Genomic DNA, 16,679 nt, shown 5'->3' on the forward strand with positions numbered 1-16,679 from the left:
ACGGTAGTTTTCAGTGCACTCACACATTTGTACAACCCAGAAAGAAATGCAATATCCATTAGCAGTCACTCCTTCATCCCCCTTCCGCTCAGCCCTTGGCAACCACTAACCTGATTTCTGTCTCTACAGATGTAACCTATCCTGGACATTTCATGTAGATGGAATCACACCATATGTGACCTTTTGTGTCTAGTTGCTTTTTGCTCAGCATCAGGTTTTCAAGGTTCATCCACCACTGAAGCATGTATCAGTGTTTCATTCCATTCTGTGACTGAATATTATTCCATTGAAAGGCTACACCCTGTTGAGTTTATCCATTCATCAGCTGTGGAGAAAGACTGTCATTTTGGGGGAGTCCATCAAGGGAGGTGCCAATCCTGGTGGGAACATGAGGCCAACAGATTTCACTGAAAGGTCAGGCTGATGACATGATGAGCTGCCATCATCTGAGTTCTTTATTAGAAAAATTAGAGGCTGGGGCATCTGGGTGGCTCAGTTGGTTGAGTGTCTGACTCTTGATCTTGCCTCAGGTCTTGATCTTAGGGTTGTGAGTTTGAGCCCTCTGTTAGGCTCCATGCTGGGTATGAAGCCTACTTAAAAAATGAAAAGTAGAGAGCCAGGAGGCTCAGTCGGTTAAGTGTCCGATTCCTGATTTCAGCTCAGGTCATGATCTTAGGTCACATAGGGCTCTGTGCTGACAGTGTGAAGCCTGCTTAGGATTCTCTCTCTTTCTGCCTCTCCCCTGCTGTCACCACCCCCCACCCCCGTTTCTCTCTCTCTCTCGCTCTCTCAAAATAAATAAAATAAACTTTAAAAAATAAAAGAAAAATTGAAGGTAAATATGCTTACTTAATTTTGATTGGCTAAACTTGCCAGTAGCTCAAATATTTTATTTTGGGGAGGCTCTGTAGCTCTGAGTGTCTTCAGTCTTAAGGGAGGCTTGTTACCTGGAGAACTTCCTTGTTTATCACATTCTTTGTTTTACTTATATTTTAAAAGGGAATGGAAAGGGAAGTCAAGCTAGCATGGAGCCCACCAATGTTAAATAAGCACATTCCCTTCTTTGGACTGTATTCAGTTTTCTAAGTCATTGGAGGTGCCACTCAGGAATCTGAAAAGAAACAGTCATTTTCTAATGAGGCAGAAGCATATAGGGTAATAATTTATAGTATGGGCTCCAAAACTACACTGCCTACATTCTGATTCTCTCTCTGTTAATAACAAACAGTGTGATTTGGGGGAACTTAATCTCTGTAGGCCTCTATTTTTTTATATGTGAAATGAGAATAATAACAGTTACCTCATGGGTTGTTTGATGAATTGCTTAGAACAGTTTTGGCATATAGCTGTTCAATAAATGAAGGTGCTGCTTTAATTATAAGCATGTTTATGGCCTCAAAAAATAACCTAGAAATTAACAAAAAAGGTCAGTCTTAGGGATGGTAAATTGCTAAATGCTCAAAGCCAAAAAGATGTACATGTGCATTTAATTTGATCGTGTAGTGAAGATGGCAAATTATTGAACCCATAGCTTCTGAAAAGAAAGAATTCTTACCGCCTGCTTTTAGGGGTTTCCTAAAGATTACGTAGGCAACAAAGACAAACAAAGCCATTTAGAAGCTCTTTGTCAGCTGAACCAAAAAAAAAAAAAATCAACAATGAGAAAGATTTGTTAAGGAAATGATACAGACTGCTCTTCTTTATGGCCTGCGTGATTAATTTTAAAAATTCTAAGGAGTCACCTAGTGGTTGGCAAAGGGTAAAGGACCTGGGGGCTCAAATAGGGTTGTGGTCTAAAAAGCCATTGTCGGAAGTTTGTTAGAACTGAATTAAAGATAAGTAGCATAATTACCAAGTGGTGACAAGGGCCATACTCAGGTTGGATATCAAAGGTGTGGTGAGGGAGGTCTCAGATTCTGTCCTCCCCTAACAGTGCTTTGTGACTGGCCAGACAAGATGGGGACCAAGTTCACCACCTATACCAAGGAGGAATAGGGATTAGGAATAGGAATAGGGTAGGCTGTGGGATTTAAGAAAGGTGAGAAAAGTGCCCAAGAGGTCATTACAGTGGATAATGAAAATGAGAAGCAAGACATGAGATGAGCTAAGAAAGTGAGCAAAGGTCTAATTGAGGAAGTGAAAGGCAGTGATTATTTAAAAGAATGAGTTATAGGGGTGCCTGGGTGGCTCAGTCGGTTGAGCGTCTAACTGCAGCTCAGGTCACGATCTCACGGTCCGTGAGTTTCGAGCCCCGCGTCGGGCTCTATGCTGACAGCTCAGAGCCTGGAGCCTGCTTCAGATTCTGTGTCTCCCTCTTTCTCCGCCCTTCTCCACTCATCCTCTGTTTCTCTGTCAAAAATAAATAAACATTAAAAAAATCAAAAGAGTGATTTATAAATGAGTGGAATAGATATCAGGAAGAGATATGGTGTCCCTGTGAGCTAAAAGAGGCCTTGGGGAATGTGGTAAAGGGCAACACATCCATTGATCTGAGAGAAATAGGAGAAGATAAGAGCCTCACAGGAGAAGGTGGAAGGAGATTCGTGTATTCATTCAACAAATATTGCATGCCTGCATTGTGTGAGGGACTGTGCCAAGGTATGCTGTGCATGTCTTGGTGAGTCTGCCAGCCATCAGGGGTAGTAGCTCTGAAGGGTTTTTTTGTTTGTTTAGACCAAAGCAGTCCTCCAAGTTGTCCTGAGTAGCTTATCTAGGGGCCACGTTGAGGATTAGATGGAACCCACTTGATCATGAAGGTGGTGCTTTGCTTGACCTGTCTTCTCTGTCTTTGCTGTTGTAAAGAACTTTGATTTGTCCATTTGATATCCCAGTTCCCAGGCAGGCAAATAACCAGGTTGTTGCCAAAACCCCACTCCTCAGATGGGTTATTTGGAGCAGGACAGATAGGAAGGCTCAGCAAACACCAATTCAGTTGGCTCATCTATCTCCTCTTTGCAAGGTTCTTGTGGACTGTCTACCCCTCCTCAGACTTTCATATTTTTCAAATATAAATGGTTTTACTGTCATTGAAAAGTGAGGATGGGGCACCTGGGTGCCTCAGTTGTTTAAGTGTCTGACTCTTGATTTCAGCTCAGGTCCTGATCTCACAGTTCGTGAGTTTGAGCCCCACATCAGGCTTTGCACTGAGCACGGAACCTGCTTGGGATTCTCTCTCTCCCTCTCTCTTCCCCTTCTCTACTCACTCGCACTTGCACACACTCTCTCTCTCTGTCCCTCCCAAAATAAACAAACAAAAAGATAAGAAAAGTGAGGATGTGTGCCCTTTGAACCCATCCTCGAGAATTCATTATTGTCTTCTCAGCCCAGGACGGTTCTCCCTCTCTTTTGGCAGATTTAAAGACCTCAGGTTTGTTCGAACAGCAGAATTACTGGCAGGAAAATTGCCTTTGCAGCCTCATGAGTACTGGGATGTGATCCAGAAACACTGCATGGAAGCACGCCAAATTCTTCTCAACAAGTCAGTATCTGGCCTCAGAATGGGACCTCGTCACAACATCATAAACTCTCAGGAGGGAAAACTGGTTTCCCAGCCTGGAGGTTGCACAGTTTGCTGACTTCTCACTGACATCTTTCTCTGTCCCTTTCCTTCTACATTCCATCCCACCAGTATTTGTGTCTCCCCAGGTCCATGCTTCAACCCTCATTCCTGTTCTCCCTCTGCCTTTTTGAAACTCTCATTACCATTCTTTGTTGGGCTACCACTTCTTTACCCTCCCTCTGAAATCTGTGAGGTCTTGCTAAGTTACATGACTTGAGTTTGAATAACTTGTGTTCAGGTGGCCCAGATAAACAGCTGCAAGATTCCAGGGTCAGAGAGTTTTCAGTCACTTAGACTATTCCTTTTCCCTTTGCAAATGCATGCAGGATGATGTCCAGAGCTAGAGAAACCCCCTTATGTAAAATGATGGTGGTAATACCTACCAGTGGGTTTTTATTATCAGAGAAAATGTATATGCCATAGCACATAGTAGCTGCTTGATAAATATCATAGTTATTGTCTTTACAACTCTGGCTGTTACTAGTACTTCTCTGATTGTTAGAGTAGCACCTTCCTAGCAATCATAAAAGAGATGTGGTAGGATGAAAAGGCCAGTGGTTCCCACTGGGAATTAAAAATTGGGCGAAGTAGGAAGAAAGAACAATGAGACATCCATTTTTTCTTTTTCTTTTCTTATTTTCACTTTCAACTTCTGAGCAACTATCACCACACTAGAGTTTCTCTTAAGTTTTCTTCTTTTTCTCCTCTTCCTCACTTTCCCCCTATAAAGTCTGAATCAGAGGCCAGGCATTTGCCAGGGAGAGAAGTTGGACAGAACATTCCATTTCTTTATGCCCCTTCACCCCAATCTCTGATTATAGTGAAGAAACTAGAGACTCTTTGAGCAGGACATGCCACCAGCATCCCTTGTGCCTTTGGATGAATAGTCTCTCAATTCAAATCTTACTACTTTATTTCCAGGAAAGAGGTGTTGGCAGGGGAGGTGGCCAGGGATATGAAAGTACCGATTTGGAAAGCTGCTTAGTGGGGAATGAGCCACCTTCCTTGTTACAGAGAGTGGGGAACATCTGATAGGATTTCTCCGAGCTCAGAAGAGCTTCTTACTTCTCTGCCCTTCTTTTTTCACAGGTGGATCCCCACCTGTGCCCAGCTGTTCATCTCACAGAAGGAGCAGTGGGTCCATTTTGCTCCCAAGAGTGACTATGACTCCTCTCATAACATTGAGGAATATTTTGCTTCTGTTGCTTCCTTCATGTCCCTCCAGCTGAGGGACTTGGTCATTAAGTCTCTCGAGGACCTCATCTCCTTTTTCATGATACACAAGGTATGTAGGGGACCAGCAGTAGGCCCTTTGAGGGGAAACAACCAAGACAGAATCAGAATTCCATCATGTAGGTCTTCAGCTACATTAGTTCATGAAAATGAGTTTTGTGACTCACAGCAAGCTTTCCTGAGGTAATTGCCTATACTAAATTGCCAAAGATCTCCAGAAGTGGAGAAGTTGTTACAAAAATTGAAAGAAGATAGAATAAAATGGAATTCATACCTCCTATGAGAGGGAATGGGGTCACTTTTTCATCCTCTGTGAAGGAAGGTGTTGAAAAAATTTTGTTATCAATCTTTGGCTTGATATTTAGGGAGTGTTGTATGTATCATTGCAAACATTGGCTTTTGGTTCTTTGGTCTTTGAAGGGGCATCTCTGAAAACAAAAGGCTTTGTTGACCTAATTAATAACTTTCTTCATGAAACTACTTCAGTGAAGTAAAAATAAAAGCTAAAAACACTAAGCCTTGGATTTCAAAAGATCATAGCATCCCCTAAACTTAGATAACCTATGGACCAAGGCAGATTTGTTTACATTTTATGCCACGTGCACATTTTACCTAAAAAGGAGTAATAAAATGATATAATTGCCTGGTTATAAAAGGTTAAGTTCTAAGTATTTTTACAAATGAAGTAAAGATGAACAATTGTCCTTTTGCTCAAAAAAAGTATAGAAGCCAATGTTGCTGAATTTAGACTGTGATGTTAGCTTTGTAGCAAGGACCAATCAATAGATGTCACTGTAATCATCCACTTTGCTAAAGCAGAAGAGGCTAAGATGTGGAACAAATCCCACTCTAAAATTCCCCACAAAGGGAAAAGTTAAATCTTTATATGTCTGAAAGAAGGGGAGATTTATGGGTATTTGATACATGGTAGCTGTTCAGCAAATGTTTATCAATCATCCTTAAACAGATCTAGAGATGTCTAACATCACTGACTTAGGCAAATACTTTCCAGCTACCCTGTGACAATTTCATTAGGCAGGGTAGTTTATGAGAGGTATCTCCTATTACTACCCTCATAGGGAATTGTAGATATCTCCATGCCAATATTTCTGTTGTAGGAGTGTTGACATTTTGAGTGTTTAAAATAGACTATACACTCATTAGCTCCATTTGAGGTATACAGATAACTATTTATGCTTTTGGATTCTGTCAACAGATTTTTATTGAGCATCAACTATGTATTAAATGCTACCTTGGAGATTTCAGAGGAAGTACAGGGTTCAGACAGATCCTGCCCTTGAGGTTAGAGTAGAGAAAATAAGATGTACCTATAAATCTCTGCAACAGAGAAAGCTAAAATAGCATGAAGGAAATAGAAACACATAAGTTCAGAAGTGAAAGAGATTATATCTTGCTAGAGAACAGAGAAGCTTCCTAGAGCAGGGGCTTTTGAACTGAATTTTGAAGGGTGGGAAGGATTTGGAAATAATTAATGCAGGAATATCTAAGCAAAGAAAATATACTGAATTAAAACTTCTGGAACGGGGGAGTGGATAAGCTCAGGGTGGGCTAAGCCATACCCAGACCTTATGTGAACATGAACAGTGCCTGGTACCCTGCATTTCCTTTTCTGGTATTCATGTAATACTGTGAATGGGTAAAAATCACTCCTTTGATTCTGGAAGGCCCCATCTTGTGACAGCTGCCATATCTTATATCTCCTGAAGGATGGGAATGATTACAAGGAGCCCTACCAAGAGATGGAGTTCTTCATACCTCAGCTAATCATGATCAAACTTGAAGTCCATGAACCCATTATCATCTTCAATCCATCTTTTGATGACTGCTGGGAATTAATACACAATTCTTTCTTGGAAATTATTAAAAACTCTAGGGAGATCCCCAAGGTATAGTACTGACTTACTCATTTATAGTTTTATTTACTTATCGAATAAAATATATTTAAAGTGACTGTTTGTACAAGGTAGTCAGAAGAGTTTTTATTTTGAGAGCTCAATCCTGAGTATGCCTCCCGTGACCCCAGACAGAAGATTTGGGCCATAAAGAAATGTCCACGCGTTAGAGAATTGTGCTTCTTTTTTTTTTTTTTTCAACGTTTATTTATTTTTGGGACAGAGAGAGACAGAGCATGAACAGGGGAGGGGCAGAGAGAGAGGCAGACACAGAATCGGAAACAGGCTCCAGGCTCTGAGCCATCAGCCCAGAGCCCGATGCAGGGCTCGAACTCACGGACCGCAAGATCGTGATCTGGCTGAAGTCGGACGCTTAACCGACTGCGCCACCCAGGCGCCCCGAGAATTGTGCTTCTAATACAAGCATTAATGGGGCGCCTGGGTAGCTCAGTCCAGTAAGCGTCCAACTTCAGCTCAGGTCATGATCTCACGGTTCATGAGTTCAAGCTCCGTGTCCAGCTCTGCTGTGAGTACAGAGCCCACTTCGGATCCTCTATCCCCCTATCTGCCCCTTCCCTGCTTACATGCATGCTGTCTCTCTGTCTCTCTCAAAATAAACATTAAAAAAATTTTTTTAAGAATTATTTTGTCAGCAAGTAGAGTTCCCCTTTTCCTCAACATGACGCCAACTTCAAAGGGACAGATGTGTCCCAAGCCGTAACCAACTTGGGTTGACAATCCATGATGGAGCAACGCCATGAACTCACCAAGAATCTTCATGAAATGATACCTAATTTAGTTCTTGAAGTTCCATTTATTTAACCACTGAAGACATCAAGGGGAGAGATTGAAGCTTCCCTTCCTGATCCAAGACCTTTCCAGCTTCCTTTCCAGAGTGGGATTGGTAATCATATTCCAGACACGTAGCAGACTTTTAGTGCTGGGCAGGATCACCCACATGAGTGTGACTCTTCTGTACTCTGTACTCCCTCTGGGTGGCTGAAGTGGCAAGAAGGCCAGTGTCCAGAGCCACACAGGAAAGGGAACCATGGGGTGTTTTTCTCTATTTTTCTCCCCCTCCCTCATTGCCCAGGCATTATGTGTGATGCTTAGGTACTCTTAAGTACTCTTTTCTTTGCAGTCCTATGCTTAGAGGGTTCCAAGAGCTCAAGAGTAGAGTTTGGTGTTGTAGGGAAACATGTGAGGCCAAAATGCTCTAGTCTATTTCACCAGATAACTCTAAATTTGGGGTTTTGAACCCAACCATGCCTAGTTAACAAGAAAACTGGGTGTGTGGAAGGGAAAGAAACAGTGGGCAACTCTCCTACAATCGATATCCCTAGAAAGGAAATGAAAGAGAAGACCCTGTAATTTGGAAGGATAAGTGTGGGGCTTGGGGACAGATAAAATACATACCACTCAAGTTCTCTTTCACTGATCTTGATTAGCAATGTTTGCAAGCAGCTGGGCCGGGAGAGCCAAGGGCTCATGTGATCGCTCCTGCAAACACCCAGCAGGGGTGGTGGAATTTAGTGGATTCCCATGGCAAGAAGATGTAGTTACAGGTTATAGTGTGTACCAGGTTTGAAAGCTAGGCCCAAGTGAATGCCAATGACTTTATCAGACTGTGAGAAAAAGCAGCCCAGTCTCAGCATTCTCTATCTAGACATGCCCACAGCACTGGCTCCTGTGTCAAACTCCTCACACGGTTCTGTCTCTGAACTGGGTATTGAAACTTAAATTTTTTTTTTTAACATTTATTCATTTTTTTTTCAACTTTTTTTTTTTTTTTATTTTTTTTTATTTTTGGGACAGAGAGAGACAGAGCATGAACGGGGGAGGGGCAGAGAGAGAGGGAGACATAGAATCGGAAACAGGCTCTAGGCTCTGAGCCATCAGCCCAGAGCCCGACGCGGGGCTCAAACCCACGGACCGCGAGATCGTGACCTGGTTGAAGTCGGACGCTTAACCGACTGCGCCATCCAGGCGCCCCTAACATTTATTCATTTTTGAGAGACAGAGAGATACAGAGCATGATCAGGGGAGGGGCAGAGAGAGGGAGATACAGAATCTGAAGCAGGCTCCAGGCTCTGAGCTGTCAGCACAGAGCCCGACACAGGGCTTGAACCCATGAACCGTGAGATCATGACCTGAGCCAAAGTTGGACGCTTAACTGACTGAGTCACCCAGGCACCCCAAAACTTAAATTTTTTTTTAATGTTTATTGTTTTTGAAACACAACTTATTTATGTGTTTTATTTATTTATTTATTTATGAAACACAATTTATTGTTTTTGAAACACTGACTGGGTGCCCCGTGAACTGGGTATTGAAACTGAGTGCCCTAAGAACTGGTGCCCCAGGTGCCTCATGAACTGGGTATTGAAACTTTAAAAGAATAGCCCCTCAGGTTGAGTATCTAATAAGTATATCTAAGAACTGCAACAGATGGACATTACCCCTAATCCCTACCTTTCCTGCCTTTTTTTATGGTTGAACATAAATATTATTTTATTTCATTTATTTTTATTTTTTAAGTGTTTATTTATTTTGAGAGAGAGAGAGAGAGAGAGAGAGAGAGAGAGAGAGAGAGAGAGAGAATCCCAGGCAGGGTCCATACTGTCTGGGCAGAGTCCGACGTGGAGCTCAAACTGACAAACTGTGAGATCATGACCTGAGCCAAAATTAAGAGATGAATGCTTAACTGAGCCACCCAGATGTCCCTCATTTTATTTATTTTGGAAGTTTTATTTTAAAGTAATCTTTACACCCAATGTAGGGCTCAAAATCACTGTCCTGAGACCAAGAGTTACATGCCTTACCAAACAAGCCACACAGGTTCCCTTAAACATAAATTTTTTTAAGTTGGGAAAAATGTCAGCATGAAGTTTTGAAAATAAGTTTCAAGGTATAGAAGGGAAGCCTACCTATGAGAAAGTTACTAAAGGAAAGCAAAGTACATATTAGAAAGTATTTGTCTTGGCAAAAAAATTAAGACATAGATGTTGTAATACTGATTGAAATGAAAACAGGTGAATGAGCGGCATAAATAAAATGAGGTGGGGTGAAATAAGGAAGGGTTTTCTAAAACTAAAAATGCAGTAAGGAAAAAAATCAGCATTAGCAGCCATGTCAAGACATTACTTTCGTAATCAGGAATACACACACAGACACACACACACATTACTATGGAGTCTCCCTGATGGGAGACTTTTCTCACTCAGAGTGCCAGGGAAATCCCAAACTTGGAGAAGTGTGCAGGCATAAGCACTGAGGGTGATGACAAGACCAGGAAGTCAGGGATCAGAGAACCATGGAGATTAGAAGATAGTAAGAGTGATTACCTGGGAAGGGCACCATTGATCTCAGCTCAGTTTTACAGACTACTAAGGAGCATGGGAGAATCTGCCACATTTAAAGGGCAATAAAAGGTATTACTTCCTCTTTTGACTGAAGACCCTCAAGAAACAATCCCTTATCTGTCCACATGTGATCTGTTGAGTGGCCTGGATGTACCAGTTGTGTGTCCCTAAACCATATCTTTTTTTTTTTTTTTGTAATGTTTATTTTTGAGAGAGAGAGAGACAGGCAGAGAGAGAGGGAGACAGGATCAGAAGTGGGCTCTGCACTGACAGCAGAGAGTCTGACACAGGGCTCGAACTCCCGAACTGTGAGATCATGTCCTGAGCTGAAATTGGACATTTAACTGAGCCACCCAGGCACCCCTCCCTAAATCATTTAATCCATATGCTTGACCAATGCCCTATCCTCCATCTCCTTGGAGAAGGATCACTCCTCCATTGTCTGCAGCATGGCCACAGCAAAGAAGCTGTTTGTTCCTCTGCTGGCTTAAAAACCTTGGAATTGTCCAAAGAAGGAGGATACAGACCATTTGCACTGGGCTTTCCCTCTTTCTAAGTCAGTGTATTCTCATCCATGGTGTATAATTGCTGTAACCGACTAGAGCACTCTGACAGTCTTTTCTGGGACCCATCACCATAAGCTTTCTTAGGGAGGGCATTGGGTACCCAGCACGGACTTGGCAGTCTTCTTGAATCATGCAAGTGAGAACATTTCCCAGGGATACACACATGCCATTTAGAAGTTGGAGTACTTGGGGCGCCTGGGTGACTCATTCGGTTAAGACTCCAACTCATGATTTCAGCTCAGGTCATGATCTGACGATTCTTGAGATCAAGCCTCACATCAGGTTCTGCACTGACAGTGTGGAACCTGCTTGGGATTCTCTCTCTCTCTCTCTCTCTCTCTCTCTCTCTCTCTGTGTCTCTCTCTCTGTCTCTGCCCTCCCCTACTCATGTTCTCTCTCTCTCAAAAATAAATAAACTTTAAAAAAAAGGAGTACTTGAATTATCAGAAAAGATACTGTTCTAGCTATAGACTTTTTTCCCCCTCTGATCTGAGAGAAGAATCTAGTGTCTCTCCTTTTCTTCAGGGGAGAAAATGGAAGTTCAGAGAGAAGTAGCTTAGCTCAGGTCACATGGTCAATTAGCAGCAGAATCAGATTTAGAACCCATGTCTCCAATAACTTCATTAGTAAAAGCTGATCAGGGGGACAGGGAGCCACCACTATAATACTCATTCAGTCACACCATATTTACTGAGCACTTACTATGTGCCAAGCTCTTTAAAAAAATTTTTTTTAATGTTTATTTTTAAGAGAGAGAGAGAGCCTGAGTGGGAGAGGGGCAGAGAGAGGAAGACACAGAGTCTGAAGCAGGCTCCAGACTCTAAGCTGTCAGCACAGAACCCAACACAGGGCTGGAACCCACAAACTGTGAGATCATGACCTGAGCCGAAGTCAGATGCTCAATCGACTGAGCCACACAGGTGCCCCACTATGTGCCAAGCTCTTGTTGAACTCTTCACAATAGTGAAGAAGTCAGACACGATCCAGGCCCTCGTGGTATTTATATCCCATGACAAACCTAAAACGGCTCATTATACATTATTTCATTACAGTTGTGCTGAGTGGGAAGAGTTCAGAATGTGACCTTTAAGCAGGGAAACTTAACATCCTAACTAGAGGCCCAGGGGACTCTCCAGGGACAGGAGACCTGAAAGGGGCAGGGAAAGATGAGTAACCCAAGAGGGAGAGAAGAGAGGATAGAGGTAAAGGGACCAGGAGGGTGATCCTGGCACTATCCAAGGGGAAACAAGTGTCAATGCAACTGGTGTCTCTGGAAGGGAGTCCATTGCAGAAGATTTTACCTTTGGTACCATCTCCCTTCCTGTGTCTTGTGGATGTGTCACTACATAAAAGTGGTTTCTAATCCTTTAGGTGGAATCTATCCTGTTCCCGGAGTTGAAAGGATATAATCTGATTCTTGGAACCATTAACCCTGAAGAAAAACTGGTTTCTGATTTTGTGAATCAAACCTTCGAGGTATTTCAGAAAAATCAAGTCGGCCCCCGCAAGTAAGTGGGTTTAGTTGTAACTTAGCCATTTTGGCATTGGTTTGTTTGTCATCAAATAAATAATTGCTGTTCCCATGCACCCAAAACACACTGTAGTAAGAACAGCCAACACTTACATTGGAATTACTATTTATCCCCATCTTACAGATGAGGAAACTTTCCCAATGTTATACAGCAAATAAATAAAAGAACCAGAATTCAATTACAGGTGTGCCTCCACTATCTGAAAGCTGCAAGGCCAGATAAGTTTTGGCATTTAGAAATTGCTGGATTTTAGCAAAGTAACATAATGCATATTTCAGATATTATGATGCAGCTTCAGCAAGATCTCAGGTTGCACCCCTTCGTTAAATCTATTGATATTTCTGGAGTGAAAAATATGACTATTCACACAAGTATCCTCACATCGGTTTACACCAGCTTTTGCTATCAAATGAATTTTGAAGCAGCTTTCTGTTTTCAGAGCTTTTGGACTTAGGAATTAAAGGACATTGAGGACAAGTTATCTGAATGCTCCTTAATCATTGTACTATAGGGACCTGGGTGGCTCAGTCGGTTAAGGGTCTGACTCTTGGTTTCAGCTCAGGTCATGATCTCACAGTTCATGGGTTTGAGCCCTGTATTGGGCTCCGCACTGACAGTGCAGAGCCTGCTTGGAATTGTCTCTCTCTCTCTCTCTCTCTCTCTCTCTCTCTCTTTCTGCCCCTCCCCCCTTCCTTTTATCTCAAAATAAATAAACTTAAAATCATCATACTATAGAATATCTCACAGTTGCTCATGTGAGCAGTCCCTAGTTTAGGGTGATCATTTATATAATACTGCTTCCAAACTGAGACACTTTGAGAGTGAAAAGGTATTAACAATTACCATGGTACAACAAGTGTAAATCTAAGCTGTCCCAGGAAAACCAGGATATATGGGTTTCCTGACTGCAGCTCTGTCAACATTTTAGACCAGAAAATCCTGTATTGTGAGGAGTTGCTGTGCATGGTAGGATGTTTAGCATCATCCCTGGCCTATACCCATCTTCCCACAACCAAAATCATCCCCAGACATGGCCAAATGCCCCCTGAGTGGTCAAATCGCCCTCAGTTTAGAACTACTTCTGATCTAGTCTGAGAATCATAAATTCAGATTTGGAAGCTCTGCCCTTATGAGTTTGATTTAGGGACATCTATTTGAAACCTCTGTTCTCCCTGTTCTTGGAGTCTGACACAGTTTGTCTTTCTGGACTGACAGATTTGGACTGACTGCTCCTCAGATTGTATCTCAGTTTTAGAATCTCTGAAGTGTTGGGGCACCTGGGTGGCTTAGTTAAACGTCCGACTCTTGATTTCAGCTCAGCGCATGATTTCACAATTTGTGAGTTCGAGCCCTGTGTCGGGCTCTGCACTGACAGCATGAAGCCTGCTTGGGATTTTCTCTCTCTTCCTCTCTCTCTCTGCTCCTCCTCCTCTCTCCTCAAAATAAGTAAAAATAATAAACATTTAGAATCTCTGAAGTGTTGGCCAACTCTTGGAAGTATACCACTGTGGCCCCAAAATTAATTCTTCTTACTTAATACCTTCTTATTTTAATTCAAACTTTTTTTAAAAAGGTCTTATTTTTAAGTTATCCCTACATCCAATGTGGTACTCAAACTCACAACCCCAAGATCCAGAGTCACACATTCTACTGACTCTGTGAGCCAGGCATCCTTAATTCAAACGTATTTTAAGTCAGAACATCCCAAACACATCCTCCTCCAATTTGGGAGAAACTGTCCAGCTATTTTTGCATGATATGACAGAGCAGAAAACTAAATTTATCCCATAGATGTTAGGTTCATTAGTTCCAAATTTTCATCTTAAAATTTAGACGTAGGGTTTTAGAACTGGAAGAAAGGATAGGAGCTAATATGTTGGGCAAAGCATTCGTTGCTTTATATGTATATTATTGTAGGTAAGCTTTACAGCAATCCTATGAGGTGTTACTATTTCTACTTTAAAGATACTGACATTTGGAAAAAAAGAGAAATATCTTGTCTAAGTTCATATAGCTAAGAAGTGGCAAGATTGGAGTTTGAAGCCAAAGTTCTGAATTCCCAGTTCACTGTACCTTTTGCAACGTTATATTTCCCTTTCCTGGCTAGGGCTAATTTTTACTATATTTATGTCTTCATTTTCCCCTCTGCCTAATCTGATTTGGTGACCTGTATTTGCTTGTCTGATTTTACACTCTTCGATTATGGAAGATACTTAAATGTATACAAAAAATACGATGACTTATTGGATAACACGGCTGAACAAAGCATCACTGCGTTTCTGAAAGAAAATCATGATATCGAGGATTTTGTGACGGTAGGGAAAGTAATTTGATATATATCTTGGAGACGTGTGCTGCAGACAGTCCAATGAGTAGTCAGTGTATTTCGATACATTGTGCTGTGCTCAACATTGGACTGGGTTGGCTGGGGGTGAGGCTGGGGCAAAAGCAGGGAGGCTAAAGGCAAATCAAGCTACTGACTGTGCTCCTTTCTACAGAGGATCAGTAGCATAAAAAAGCGGAGAAATGAAATTGCCTCCATGCACATTACTGTGCCTTTGGCCATGTTCTGCCTTGACACCATGACCCTGAATTATGACCTGTGTGAGCGAGCCCAAAATTTGAAAGACCGTCTGATTCAATTCCAAGTGGATGTAAACCGGCACACCAATACCAGGTATCGTGATTGTGGGTAGAGAAGTAGCAACAGTATTTGGCATGAACGGGAGAATAGAAAAGTGGACAAAACTTGCACCTTCTATTAATGACCAGACAGAACTTCTAGCTCAAGTTGTTTTTGCCCCCAGAGTGAGGGTGGCAGGGAATTCAGGTTCAGGCTAGAAGGTGATCAGTAGGGAAAAAACTACATGGGGCTTGGAACAGGAGTGTGGAAAGCATCCTGCGGCTATCCATCTCTGATCTCTCAGTGTTTGCTTCCTTGGAGGCACCGTCAGGGAGATGCTGCCTCTTGGGTTTGGCCATCAGAGGTCCTCTCCCTGGCCATGTAGTACATTTTCAGAGACACAGGGTGCTTACAGGCACCCCCCTAGAACCACTCCTATGCAGGCTTCTGCTGTACAGATCTGAGGATTCTGTCATTTGGTCTTAATTAAGCTCTATGTCATACCTTCATTTCACTGATGACTATATATTAGTCCAGACGTTTTTGGTTCTAAGGAATAGAAGCCCAGACAGGTTGGCCAAAGTGGAAAAGGTAATTTGAGTCTCACATGTTGAAAAGTTGAGGAATTGCTAGCTTCAGGCCATCAACACTACAATTAGGATGCAGTCTCTCTCCCTCTACTGGGCTTTCATTCTCTCTCAGGGTTTCTCCTGTTTGTGGGCCCAGCAGTTCCAGGCTTACATCCTCCCTGATTCCCATCCAGAGGGGTCAGTGGTTTCTGTCTTTCCAGTTACCTCAAAAAGTCCTGGCCTGTGTGACACTAGCCTGACTTGGGTCTTTTGTGCAGCACTGAACCAAATGCCATGGTGAAGAAGATGGCTTAGATCGGGTGGCAGTCCCATCTCTGGGGTGGATGTCTGCCTATGTGAACCATGTGAATTTGGGGTGGGGGTATCCCAAGACTTAGGGTGTAGTTCCCAGAAGAGGGAAAGATGCTAAGAGGCTGGGAGACCAACCATCTGGGGTCTTTCTTATAAGAGCACTAAACCCATATATGAGGGCATAGCTCTCATGACCTATTTACCTTCCAAAGGCCACCTCCAAATACCATCACATTAGAGAATAGGTTTTAACATAAGGATTTTGGGGGCACACAAACATTCAGCCTGTAGCAAAAACACTAGTGCCCAGTGTGTGGCTGTATTTGAAGCCTAGGCCTTGAAGGAGATGATGAGGTTAAATGAGGTCATAAGGATGGGATCCTAATCCGATAGGGCTGTTGCCCTTGTAGGAAGAGGAGGAGGCACCAGAGCTCTTTCCCCCTCTCCCCACATGAGGACACAGTGAGAAGGCAGCTGTCTGCAAGCCAGAAAGAAAGCCTTCACTAGGAACCAAATTGGTCGGTACTTTGACCTTGGACTTCCCAGCCTCTAAGAACTGTGAGAGAATAATTTCCTGTTTTTTAAGCCATCCAGTATGTGATGTTTTGTTATGGTAGCCCAAGCTTACTGTTAAAATACCCGACTAAAAATGCAAAGGAGGCTGGGACGTGTAATGTGGCTCTGAGTCCAAAAAGTGGAAAATACTATGTAATATTGAGCCTATGTAGTACAGTAGATAAATTTTCCCTGCAGAAAGTTTTTAAATTGTGTAGAAATCATTTTTAAGATCCTGGAAGTGTCTGCAAAGATGTTTTAATCGTTTTTTCTTCAGTTTGATGTAATTAGCTTCACTATGGAGGGGTCTCTATACATTAAGAAGGAATATTGAGTGTCAACTATACTTCAATTGAAAAAACAAAAACAACAAAAGAAGGAATATTGAGGACTGAAAATATTGGAATGAGTGGTTTTTATAATGCATGAATGTCAACATGTAATAATCAATTACT

The 16,679-nt window shown here is 42.3% G+C and overlaps 1 protein-coding gene across 1 annotated transcript in view; it reads left to right on the forward strand.

The window, feature by feature from the left end:
* The window catches only part of DNAH3 (dynein axonemal heavy chain 3), a 164,550-nt gene that overhangs the window by 15,232 nt on the left and 132,639 nt on the right, over nucleotides 1–16,679 (forward strand). The window contains exons 8-13 of the mRNA XM_043560338.1: nucleotides 3,353–3,478; nucleotides 4,649–4,844; nucleotides 6,520–6,699; nucleotides 12,005–12,141; nucleotides 14,375–14,480; nucleotides 14,664–14,842. Coding sequence (XP_043416273.1) covers nucleotides 3,353–3,478; nucleotides 4,649–4,844; nucleotides 6,520–6,699; nucleotides 12,005–12,141; nucleotides 14,375–14,480; nucleotides 14,664–14,842 — 924 coding nt within the window. The remainder of the gene's footprint in view (nucleotides 1–3,352; nucleotides 3,479–4,648; nucleotides 4,845–6,519; nucleotides 6,700–12,004; nucleotides 12,142–14,374; nucleotides 14,481–14,663; nucleotides 14,843–16,679) is intronic.

Source organism: Prionailurus bengalensis, chromosome E3 (genome assembly GCF_016509475.1).
Source record: "Prionailurus bengalensis isolate Pbe53 chromosome E3, Fcat_Pben_1.1_paternal_pri, whole genome shotgun sequence".
NCBI lineage: Eukaryota > Metazoa > Chordata > Mammalia > Carnivora > Felidae > Prionailurus > Prionailurus bengalensis.